Source organism: Colius striatus, chromosome 3 (assembly GCF_028858725.1).
Source record: "Colius striatus isolate bColStr4 chromosome 3, bColStr4.1.hap1, whole genome shotgun sequence".
NCBI classification, from domain to species: Eukaryota; Metazoa; Chordata; class Aves; order Coliiformes; family Coliidae; genus Colius; species Colius striatus.
In genome coordinates, this window is record NC_084761.1 from 17,760,445 (window position 1) to 17,773,164 (window position 12,720).

Below are 12,720 nucleotides of genomic sequence, written 5' to 3' on the forward strand. Positions count from 1 at the left end.
GTGCAAGGGGAGCTGGGCTGCCCCAAGCCCCCACAGGCACATCACTGCTTTTGCCAGAGCTTTCTCCTGACAAAAAGCAACAGGAGGTTTTGCTCACCTGAGGGCTCCCAGGCTGAGCACTTGCCTTCTCCAGTGCCATCAGCAGAGGCCACTCCGATGGGCTGGGGACCACGGTGACCATTTGCACCAGTGGCAGATGTGGACATTTCATTCCCCTTTGCAGCCACACACAGTATTCCTGTTTGGGAGAAGCTCCTGGCTCAGTAGGACAGTGTTGTCTTGGCAGACGTTGTTCAGTTGGATGGAGCCTTCAGGAACCATTTGGTCAGCTCGTCATTGCACCAGGAACGGGGCAGGAGCCTGGTGCCATCATCAGCTCCTTCTGCACGTACTGAGGCTGCAAGAGAGAGCCCTGTGCCACCACTTCAAAGCAGCCCCTTCGCAGCCAAGGGCAGTGCCTGTGCTCCACACCAGTCCCTCTGGCCCCAAGGAGGACGCTGCCTTCCATCAAGGTGGGCTCACACTTTTATTCAGCCGCTTCACCCTTTGCCTGGCAGAACTCTAGACCTGAAGTTGGCTCCTTCACTCCATCTGCTCGTCCACACTCCTGCTCTGTGCCCCCAAATCCACCTCTTCTTCCTTCTCTGCTGGAGAGAGGAGCCCTGCAGGGACTGTGCCCAAGTATCACTTGGATGAAGGGATGGCAGACACCCATCTCCTGCTTGGGGACAGACTGGGACTTGCAGATGCTGGTCGGTTGGGACATCAGTGCCCTGAGCACCACTGCTTGGCCAAACCCTCCCTGGCTCGATTGCACATCCACATCCTGGCTCTTCTGGATTTTCTCTGTTCATTCCTTGAGTTCCAGCCCTGTTTTTCTTCCCACCTCGTCTCCTCTCAACTGCCCTTGTCTCTCTCTGATCTCTAGTCTTCACCCTGCAAGGCTGAAGCCATCCCTCCCAACAGGAAGCCTCTGGAATGGCCATGGAGGTCCTGGTCCATTGCTGTCATCAGGGCTCGTCTCCACAGGCTCAATCCATGTGGTGCTCCCGGGCCGGGCTGGCAGGAGGAGAGCAGGGAAGACCTGGAGGTATGAAGGTGCCGATGGCTCTGCCCCAGCTTCCCGGGCAGTGGGTGAGAGGAGCGGTACTGTGGTGAGGACACAGCACAGCGCCTGCCGGGCACTTCGTCAGTCCGAGCGGTGAGGAGGAAGGCTGTGGTGGGGAGGATGGCTGTGGCAGGGAGGATGGCTGTGGTGCAGAGGATGACCGTGAGGCACCAAATTTGTGACAGGGCCCTTCCCCTTGTCACATCAGGAGAAAGTCACCTCTGTCACAGGGTCAGGGCACAGGGGTGGCTGCGTGTGCCAGTGCCAGTGATGCAGCAGCAGAAGGTGCAGTGCTCTGTGGTGAGGCTGGTCCAGACCCAGGGCAATGCTGTGGATCCCCTCTGTCACATCCCAGCTCTGAGCCCAGCCTGTGGCAGGAAGCTGGAAATGCTGGGAGAGGATGACAGTGGCCGTGCTCCCATCAACTCCTGCATGGAGACACAGAAGAGTTGGGGCAATTCTTCTATCCCTCCTTGCTTTGGTGACGCAATGCAGCAGAGCGGGTTCCATGCAGGGGAGCTGCAGGGAGCATGGCTTCCCTCTGCCATGTTCTTTGCTGGTGGAGGATCCTGGGTGCTTACATTGTACTTCCAATGCTCGTGCTTTCTATTCAGCCCAGCACCTCAACCTCCTGCAGCCAGAGCGTGCCTGGACGGCACGATCTCTGATGCACATCCACCTGTAGGAACGGCTCAAGTGTCCCTGGCGATGGGCCCTGCAGTGCTGATAGCAAATTACTAGTGCTAATCACAGTTAATATTCTTTTACAGGTTGGATGTAGCTGCAAAGTTGACCTTCTTTCTTGTGAAATTAAAAAGCTAATAGGTGGCATATCTGGGATTTTGATTCCTCAAGGTTTTGAACTGCTCTTCTGTATACAGCCCTGGAGCAAATCACATCCTCAAATCAAGAAAACATTGTGTTGGTCAATAGCGTATTTTAACTTACCATAATTATAGAAAATCAAGCTTCAAGCAAAAGGAACTCGTACAGCTGATTATTTTGTGCAAATTTGGAAATCATGTTGAATGTTTACTTCTATTTCGAGGCATGTTGCTTCCTCCAGGCTCCTTCCTCCCATGTGTTGTGGATCTGTGTTTGCAGTGAGGGTTTTGCATGCTGAGAAGCTGCTCTGTTGCTCTCTCTCACAGCAGCCAGGACAGGAGGGATGCTCAGCCTGGGAGCGCTGTGGCCCTCCCCAACACCCCATCACTCTCCCACCATGTCCCTTTGCTCTCTGGTTGTGTGTTTCAAGACATGTAACTGGTGTTTTTCTGCTCTTGCCTGTGGCGTGGAGTTGCTTCTGTTGTACAGGGGCTGTGCTGCCTGCATGAGGTGTGTCCCATGGCAGCGGCGGCAGCTTTAGAAGCTGGTGTGGAGATCTCAGACGCAGGGCATGAGGCCTGGGGACAGCAGAGCTCTCCTGGGGACAGCAGAGCTCCCCAGCCACACGCCCTTGGGTGCTGCCACCTCGCTCGCTCGCGCTGCCCCCTCAACCGCCTCTAACTCTGTGCTTTCCATTTAACAGAAGGACAAACGAGACACTTCCAACTTCGACAAAGAGTTCACCCGGCAGCCGGTGGAGCTCACGCCCACGGACAAACTCTTCATCATGAACTTGGACCAGAACGAGTTTGCTGGATTCTCCTACACTAACCCCGAGTTTGTCATTAACGTGTAGTCGCGGCGCCGCCGCCCGCCCTCTCCTCTCCTCCTGTCCTCTCCTCTGCTCTCCTCGCAGTCCAAAACTCCAGATCGCCTTGTACATACCGACACTAGTCTTCCGGGATTAGCAGTGCAGACATACATACCCTCACGCAAAACACGCCGACCGCTTGTTTTAGGAGGCCTTTCTATGTCTGTGTCACTTGCTAGCTTGGTTTTCCCTAGCTGGAGATGTCTGGGGCTCGAGTTAACCATCAGTAATACTTCTAGGAACTATAGTTGGTGGTGACTAATAGAGTTTTTAAACAGAAATATACCAAATTGCTCCAGTCTTTGTAATTTTTGAGACAGGATGCTGAGATCCCAGTGACCCTAGCTACTCACAAACCATTTCTGTTGAATGCTAAGCATGGTTGATATCTTACACCCCTGTGCTGAAGCTTGCGATGACTGTGAGCTTGTCTTAGAGGAGCCTTTTGTTCGAGACATGGGTACATTTGATCAGTGTGGAAAAGTCCGCTTATAGACCTATATTTTTAAATGCATTGTATATACCGTCAGCCTGGCTCCCGGAGCCGCCGTCCTCCCTCGCCTCCCGCACGCCTGCGCCTCGCCATACGGCCTTTCCTCCACTCAGGCACCGAGACTCCAAACGAATCCCATGCCAGTTCTTGTAAATCAGAGCAAATCTTTTTCTAAGTGAAAGGTGGGATTTGATTTCATTTTTTTTTAAACATCTGGAACAGTTTGCAGTTTTGATACACTCTGTCAGCGCTCTCATCAATCTTCCTCCTGTTTTTTCACAGACACTGTCAAAATTTAACAGCTCTGTGGAGGATATTAATATTCTACCAAAACAAAACACATTTATATTCTCGGTTTACAATTTACCAACTGAAAACAGGCCCTCTACAGGAGGGCTGTACTGAGGGCTATTTATAAAGGTAACTTTTCTACTTTACACCCTCTGCTATTATCTTAAAGGCTCAAAGCCCGTGAATTTTACAGGCATCTTGATTTACCTGATTTCAGTCAAAATTCCTGGGGGTTTTATTCAGAAACCCAGGACCTTCTGCATCAGTTTTTAAAAAATCTGAATCAGAAGAGACAATTCCAGCAGCTGTTTGTAAGGCAGAGCCGCGCTGTGCTTGCAGCAGCAGTGCCAGGCAGGAGGGCAGGCAGGGGTAGCTAGGGGCAGGCACGAGGTGGCAGGGGGCAGGCAGGAGTTGCCCATGGGGATTCTTGCTTGCCGTTGAGTTGGCAGCAGGGTGAGCCCCGAGTGTGAGCATCCTGTTGTCGTTGGCTGTTGTCCCTCTCTTATCTCACAGCAGTTCAGTTTGCAAGAAACCCCACACATGTATTTTCTGAACCAGTCCTGATGTAAATACACATTACTCCGTGCCTATAGGGGGACATGGGGGTGGGATTTTATGAATCACAAGGAATCCTATTAAGGAAATTCTCATTTGTAGATCTTTTATAAACACCAAACTCAAGACCTTTTGAAATTATTTTCTTCTTTTAATGATTCATTGAGGAAAAAAGGCTGCTAGAAGCTAAAGCTGCTGCCGGCTGGGTGTCCTCACTCGTTATTAAATCACAGGCAGGCAGTGCCCTGGGCCTGCTGGGCCGGGGACTCCATGGCCTCGGGTATAGACCTGGGCTGGAGGAAACAAAATAAAACCCAGAAAAACTGCAAATTGTGCCAGATTGATGAGAGGGTTTCTGAGACACTCTGCGTGAGCCGAAGCCCAGGGAAGCCTGGTGCGTGGGTTAGCTCCTGGTGAGGGTGCTCATAACTCCAGCACACGTTTCTGAAGACGTCTCGCCATCCTCTGCAGACCACAGTTGATGTTCAGAGCATGTATGTTGCTGTAACTTTCAAACCTGTTGCTGCAGAAGTAGTATTCCTTCAGTGGTGAATGTTTTTACTTTCTGTATCTTCAGCTCTGAAGCTGCTCCCAGGGTCTGTCCAGGATGCTGCTGGAAGGTCTCCTGTGCCGAGGAGCACCCAGGGCCCCGTTTCCACACAGGGGCTGCCGGGAGGGGAGTCACGTCTTTTCTGTTTGAGATTTCTGTGTGTGTGTGTTGGGGTGACACTTCCACATGGAGCAAGTGCTTCTGACCCGCTGAGCAGCCCCTTTGGGCCCATGGGGAAGCTGAGCTGGCACACAGTCATGTACAAATTCAGCAGGGCTTTGGGATCTGCAGGGGTGAGGTCTCTGCTTCAGGAAGAGCTCAGCAAAGGCAGGATTCTGCTTGTAGGATTCACACCTTGATCGTTTCTGACACTGTCCATCCTGCTACTTGCCAAACTCTTATTTCAAGGTTTATTTCCAGGTGACCTGTTTCTTCTGTAGAGAAATGTACAGTGGGATATGCCCAGCCCTGCACAGACGCTGAAATTTGTCTGAACTCTTCCAAGGAAGGGCAGAGTGACAGTGGTTGACTCACTGCTTGCTGTAATGTGATGATATAATCTTCACCATTGGATGGGGAAAGCAGTGCTTCAGGAAGGTGCTCAAAGCTGACAGGCTCCAGGAGAGCTGCATTTGTTGGTCCCTGGGTGCTCTGATGCACAGATACAGTTCAGAACAAGAGCTGAGCGTGCCGCGAGCACAACGGGGCAGCCACCGCTGCAGCGACGGGCGGGCAGTGAGTGAGCAGAAGGGGAGGCAGGATTGGGTGCTGGCAGGGGGCACAGGAAGCTGCTTGGGTTCACCCAAACCACTTACTGCATGCCGGGGGGTGGCTGCAGACCCAATGTCTGCCCTGAGCAGCCTGGCGGTGGTGGGATGGACAGCGGGGTCCAGCACCAGTGGGGGAGAGCCAGAGCCCTGCACCCCCTCAGCAAAGGCAAAAGGGGGAATCAAGGAGGCAGGACATACAGCCACCCCACCCACAATGGGCAGAAAGCCCTGACACCTTCTCCTGTGCTGGATTACACCTGAACACTGAAGGTGAGTAGGCTTCAAGCCCCTTGGGTAGTTCCGCGTGGGGCGGGATGGATTAGAAAAGCCCCTGGAGCCGTTCTGGCACTGTTGCGGCAGCCAGGACTGTGGTGGCTTCTCAGGGCAGGAGAACCTGCAGAGCAGCATAGGCTTTGTAAAGGAGACAGTGTGCTGTGTGAAGAAAACTTGGAGCAGGAGTTCTGAGGCTCCTAGAGGTGAAGAAATAATCACTTGCATTTTCCCCACTGGCTAAGGATTTCTTTCCCAATGCTGGTAGCTGGAAATACCTTGGTGCAGGAGCAGATTCCATTCCAGTGTGTGGAGATGTTATGGCTGCAAATTCCAGTGCTCTTCAGGTGAGCCCTAGTCTTTCACTTGGACATTGTGCCAAAGAAAAGGGGAGAGGATTGTGGCTCCTTGTCCAGGTCTTCAGCATTCCTGGTCTAAAGTGCAGCCCATCTTGATCTGAGGAGCAGTAAGAAGGCTGCCAGGTGCCTGCAGCAGCAAAGTGCTGCTGGAAAGCTTCAGTGGCACTCGGAGACGTAGGAAGTGTGAAGGGAAATGGAGAAGAGCCTGGGCAGGGACCTGCCTGAGGACAGGGGGAGAGCCAGGGCTAGCTGCAGCACTCGGACAGAGGAGCTGTCTGGTGTGGGCAGTCTGCAGGGCTTTGCAGAGGCTGTGGGACTGTGGGAGGATGGAAAGCCCAGCCCACTCTGACCCTGCTGTCCTACAGCTGCGGCTGGCTATTTGGGATACAGCCAGTCCAGACCCAGCCAGCACACGGCAGCTCAGGACCACGTGGCCCCACCACTGCTCTCCAGCCCATGCATGCCAAGGGATTGCCCCAGGGATGTGCCACTGGCACGGGACAAAGGCAACCTCCTGCTGCTGCTCCTGTCTCGCCTGGCTGGACTGCAGGCTTCTCTTGGGAAGAGAGCCATCGCCAAAGGAGTTTCTGATCCATTTAACCCATTTAATAAATAAATGCAAGTGTGCACAGTGGCCAACCCATATAGGTAGTCTCAAGGATGAGAAGGTGAGTGAGCACCCTGGGCAGTAGATACACTCTGGGATGGTGAATCCCAGGATTTCTAATACAAGTGAAGAACTGAGGCAGTTTCTAACACAGAGTGCAAGGATTTGGCTGCTCAAAAGTAGGGCTCACATCTGGAGGTGGAAGTAATGCACGCTAGCAACTATGGCAGCTTCTCTGCTTTTGCAGCAGCAGGTGAGCCACTGAGCCTGCAACAGCAAAAGAAGCAGCAAGCACCTTGCTCCATGCATGGAAGTGTCATCTGAGCTGTTTATTTCTGATCACGTTCAAAGTGGCAATTAAAACAAGGAAAAAAATGTTTATTGTTGAACAGTTTGTGTTTGTGAATTTGATTTCACCTGCAAGTATTTGATGACTTTTCTACATCCTAGACTACCTGCTGTGTGTTGTCAAAAGATTCTCATAAAGACCTCCTTTTAGATGGGCATATACTCTTTATTCTATTTGCTGCATGTATGGAAAAAAAATAAAATATCTAATTTTAAAGAAGCTCTGACAGCTTGATTTCTTCCTTTGCCTGCAAGACTCCACTGGCCTGGAGAGGGAGAGCCGGCAGGCTGGGCACACCACGAGGTCCGGGTAGTGGGCACCTGGTTGTGGCTGCTGGCCACCAGCGTGGTCACCCTGTGGGGCCCACTGAGCCCTGGGACAGCAGGGAATGCTGAGGGGCTGCAGCTTCCCTGTAGGAAAGATGCGGATCCATACAGCCAGACAATGTCAGCCAGTAGAGCCTCAGTGTGGATCCTCGGCCGGTGACCTGCAGCTGTGGCTACACTTACTGATAGACCAGTGGGGAGGGAAGGCACAGGTTGGTTGTATCTTCAGTTAATTGCCAATGAGTTAATTAACACTTTTGCAGATGCTCTTCCCATCACCCCTTGAACCAGGTTCCCATTCCCTACATCAGGCACAGGGCTTGGCCCCAGGGAGGTTGATGCCCTGCAGCCCCTCTGCGAGGACTTTGGCAGGGGGGCAGTGAACTCAGGGGACTAGGGCTCTGGCAGTCCCCCAGCGCCCACACAGACTCCTTGGGTTGCAAGGGGTTTCCTGCTCGCTCACAGGGAGAGCTGCATGGTGGACACCCCCTGTTCTCCTCCTTGTGAAAGTTGGTAAGCATGTTCAGAAGGGCTTTTCCTTCTTGCTTTGGGGACCTTAGCTAAGCCTTCAGCAAGCTATCTTCATCTGTCCCATCTGGTGTGGCTGGTGGCCTCTGGGGCCACTCCGATTCACATGGGGAAACGGCAGGGGCCTGCCCCTGTACCTACAGCGTCTCTCCTCGGGGCTGCCTGTTCTGGTCTGTACCCCCTCCCCAAGAAGCTGTCCTTGCTCCAGCACTGTTGCCTGCGCTGCTGCCTTTGCTGCTGCCCCAGAGCCCCTGGCCACAAGGCAGGGTGAGCTGCAGGACCAGGAAGGTCTCTTGTGGCCCCAGCACAGGGTTTTGGGGTGGCTGGTTGAGCCCCCTCCCCAGATTCGCTGACGTGCCTGTTCCCAGCGTGTCGGAAATGCTTCTGAGCTTCAGCTATCCTGGCTTGTGTAAGTGAAACATTTGGTTTTATGACACTTGCCTTAATTATGGGAGCTAATGACAAAACCATTGTGACAAATGACTCAGTTTTTGATAGTGAAGTTAATTAATTCTGAAGTTAGAGTCTACATTGGAGTATCTGGCAAAACCTGATTAAGAAGTCTGCTTACCCAGCGTAACGCGGGCAGCAGGAGCCCGAGTCACTACAGCATGCCAGGTAAAAGCCTCCCACAGCTGTGAGGGGCTGATCTGCTCGGAGCGAGGAGAATAAAGGCCAGACATCGGCACGGCAGTGCCTCCTGAGCCATCCTTCCATCCATCAAAGGCATCAGGAGGAACACAGCCTCATTAATGTTTGAATGAGTGACCAGAAGCAGCTTTGCGTTAGGCTCTGACCTTCAAGAGCTGTCTCCCTCAAGCCATCTTTCATCTCTTTCATTTGCATTACAATCCTGTTTGCCTCATTATTCGTTATCCCCTTCTTCTTCAAAGAATTTAAATCAAATCAATTAAATTGCAGTGGGTTGGAGCAGCGGCAAACCTTTTATGGTGGCTCAGCGTGGTCCGGCTGGACTCAGGCTACAAAATGTCTTCTAATCTCCTGCTATTTGTTCTTTTATTACTTCTGTGGTACCACTGCCTCACAGAATCCCTTTGATAACCTTTCTCCTTTCCCATCTATCCCAGGCAGACTTGCTCCATGTAGAGTCTTGTCTTCATATGACCTTGGGGAAGGGGTTCCCTGGGCTTCCCTCCCAAGGCCCTGGCTTAGGATGGGGATGTCCCTGGCTGGGCAGCTGAGATGGGGGGCTGCTGAGCTGCATGCAGCACCCCACGCCCTCAGAGCCAGCGTGGGACAGCTGAGGGAACACTGTGGCACTGGCATGATGTTTGCTGTCCCCTGGCATCCCCTTCCCTCTCCTGGGTTTGTTTTGTCTGCCCAGGGTATTGGTAGAGAGGAGGGAAAAGCAGATGCAATGGGGGGACACACCAGTGTGTGCAGCTGGTGCGTCCGAAAGCAGACATGTGGGCGATGTGAGGTGGACTTTAGCACACGACTGCTGCAAGTGCACTCGCCTGAGCCTCCTGTGAGGCTGTGTGCCACTTGCTGGCCTGTCCCTGGCCAGCATTCCCTTTGCATCTTCCCAGAGTGAAGAGGCCTAATAAGAATGGATTTCTGTTCCTCTCCCCTGCTATTCTTACTGCTGCTAGTCTGTCCGAAGTCCAGCAGAGAGCTGCAGAGCTGGTAGGCAACCTCACAAGCTCGTGCTGAGAGAGCCAACTCATACCACACGCCCCTGGGCATTGCTCACGCACAGTGCCACATCTGGGAGAACCTCGCTGAACTCAGTAGCATATCACGTAAGGACACAGCAGCCTCACCACTGGGTTCCTTTTGGAGCCAGTAGATTGCAACCAGCCTTTCCAAAGCATGTGCAGATATAAATAATCCCCTCGTAGGAGTGGGGAAGGATGAACACATGCCAAAGGCTCCAGAGCCCTTATCCTTTTGCAGCCCCCTGGAGCAGAGCAATGAAGACTAGGCAAGGCTGAAGCTCAGCATCTCACTGCATTGCTAATGACCTAAACCCACCTTGTATCAGAGCTTCTCTCTCTTCCTTCAAGGAAAAAACCTAATCCAGCTAGGGATTATTTCTGACTACTTACTTTCTGTCACTTTGCCAATTTAAATGCAGCAGAGCTTTCATCACTGGATTTGGAAGGACAAAGCCTAACAGATCTCGGTTTAGGACATTTTTGCTTGCAAGGACAGCTCTGTTTTGCACAAGTTGTACAATCTTTGCAGCATGGACTGGTTTCCGTTATTCATTTCCACTTTGCCTAACTCAGAACAGCCCAGATCTCTGAGCAAGTGACAACAGATGAGGCAGTGAACGGCCAAGGGTAATGGTGCTGGAGCTGAAGGAACCCAGGTGCACAGGGCTGTGACCACTGGAGCACTCCGCCCTCCAGAACCTGAGCAAGGCAAGATACCAAGGTCCTCAAATTCTTGTTGGCTGCAAATCTCAGTGAGCACCCTGCATGTTTCTTGGGGTGGCTGCTCTGAGCAGGGCTTCAGGCTCACTCCTGGGACTGGCTGCTCCATGCAATGAGGTGTAGGAGGGGTGCAGGGCTTGGCAAGGGGTCCCTTTGCCACAAGCCCCTACATGGGCCAACATGAGCCAACATGGACTTTGATTCTGTTTGAGCTTGCTTTGTTAAAAGCCTAGGAAACGGTACATGTGCACTCTGCACACACCTACACACACTATGTTAAAATAACACAATTAAGGCTGCAAAATCCCCCACTCAGAATGCAATTTGCAGCCCCTTCGCCGTAGGTGTGAGATATCTTTGCTGCCTCCTCCCCGGGACGCCTGCCTCTGCGCAGGACGGGGGCTGGGCTGGATGCTGGCGTCAGGTGCTGCCCCACGCGCTGCGGGAGCTGGGTGACAGGCAGTGGGAGCGGTGGGGGTGGCAGGATGGGGGAGCAAGGTGCCGTGGCTGAGGCATGCCCCGAGAAGCATGAGCTGGCTGGGAGAAGCATGGTCTCTCCTTGCACTGTGCCACAAGCTGCTGTCATGGTCCCCGCCGGATCACTCAGGAACAGTATCCTGGTGCAGCCACTCACATGGCTCATCTTGGTATCCAATCTGTGGCCCCAAGGTGGGACCTGCCACCAGCCTGTGCCTCTGCCAGTCACAGAAACCACATGGCTCTAACCCCTCCTCAAAAACAGAAGAAAAGCCCTGGGATTCAGCTTGGGTGGATGCTTTTGACCACAGCCTCTGAGGCTCCATCCTCACTCTCATGAGGGAGTGCCATCCACCTCCCAGCCTGCTGAGAACCACAGCGTCCATGAGGGAAAGGCTGGGAAAGTGGGAGCTGGTGCTGTGCACCCAGGAGAGCCTGGGCAGCCCGGCTCCAGCCCTGGAGAGAGTCAGAAAACGAGGCACAGGGCCCGTAACGAGGTGGAGGAATAAACCACAGTGAGCCACATCCCAAACGGCAGACTCCATGCGTGTAGCAGGGCGCTGGGGGAGAAGCACAGTGGCAGAGCAATCAGCATGCCCTGCCTCGTGAGTGTGCTCCAGGAAGGTGATTTAGGGTTGAGTAGGCTACTTAATTTTCACACTTCTTAATTTCTCAGTACCTGGTGTTTTAGCAAGCTTTGTAATTTTCTGTTTGCATTTTGCAAGTAAATAACTAGTATTTACCTGTGAGCACATACAAATGAGAGCTGTGGAAGTACACACTATCACGTAAATCATAAGCTTTCCTGTCTCATCCATAGCCCTTAAAAGACTATTAATTTAAGAGGTGGGTATATTATAGGGCTTATTTGAAAGGTCGCATGAGTCATAAGCTCATCCAGCTGGCTGCAAAAATGTTTGAGAGAGATGAGGAGACAGCAGCAAGGCACAGGGAGAGAGCATGAGGGTTTTAACCGGTGGCAAACGATTCAGGCGGAGAACACCCCGAGGTCCAGTATCTGCCTGCTGGCACTTGCCGTGGGTCCGGGCTCCCTCGGAGCAGGCCCTGGGGCAGCGCGGGCCGGCACTGGGGCATCCCTCCGAGCCGCTGTTGCTGCGCCCCATGCTCCAGCTCTGCGGAGTCCCGGGGCTGGCAGGGTGTTGCAGCTCCCAGCCCCTCGCAGCCAGCTGCTACCGGGGATGCAGCTTCAGCGCCTGGGCGGAGCGCGGAGGGGTCCGGGAAGTTGAGCTGCCCCTGCCGAGGACTGGGGGCCGGCGTCTGCCCAAGACCTCCGAGGCGGGGCCGGCACCCCAGGGCCGGATCTTCTGTCGGTCGGTCCCGGGCCCAGCGCCCCGGGGTGAGGGTCCCCTGCACGGTCCCGGCCTCCCGGAGCAGTCTTGGTCTCTGTCCCCGCGCGGTCCCGGCCCCCACTCCCCTGCCAGGTAGTCTCCGCCCGGTCCCGGCACACCGGGGAGGGCCTCCCATCCCCGTTCCGGTCCCCGTTCAGCCCCCTCCGAGCGCTCCCCTCCCGGTCCCAGTCCCGCCATCCCGGGATGGGCTCCTCGTCCTTGGTCCCCGTCCCCCCTCCCGGGCCGGTCGCTGTGCCCCGCCGCCGGCCGGGCGGGGGGCGGATTCCAGGCGGCGCGGCCCCCCGCGTCCCGCCCTCCGCTGCCCCCCGCCCCCGCCGCCCCCCGCGGATGCCTTGGCCGGGCGGCGCGGGGGAGGCGCCGGGAGAGGAGCCGCGCTCCCGCCGCGGGCGCACGGCGGAGCCGCTCGGGCCATGCCGGCCGGGCGCCCGGGGGCTCGGCGGCGCCGCGCTCCGCCGCCGCGGGGGCCCGGCTCGCCGCGGGCCGCGGGGGCATGAGGCGCCGAGCGCGGAGCGCGGCGGCGGGCGGCGGCGCCGGCCCTTCCCCTGCGAGCCGCCGCCGTAGGATGAAGCAGC

The 12,720-nt window shown here is 54.7% G+C and overlaps 1 protein-coding gene across 1 annotated transcript in view; it reads left to right on the forward strand.

The window, feature by feature from the left end:
- The window catches only part of PRKCB (protein kinase C beta), a 125,838-nt gene extending 122,949 nt beyond the window's left edge, over positions 1-2,889 (forward strand). The window contains exon 17 of the mRNA XM_061991950.1: positions 2,637-2,889. Within this exon, the coding sequence (XP_061847934.1) occupies positions 2,637-2,789 (153 nt within the window). The 3' untranslated portion in view covers positions 2,790-2,889. The remainder of the gene's footprint in view (positions 1-2,636) is intronic.
- Positions 2,890-12,720: the final 9,831 nt, after the last annotated feature.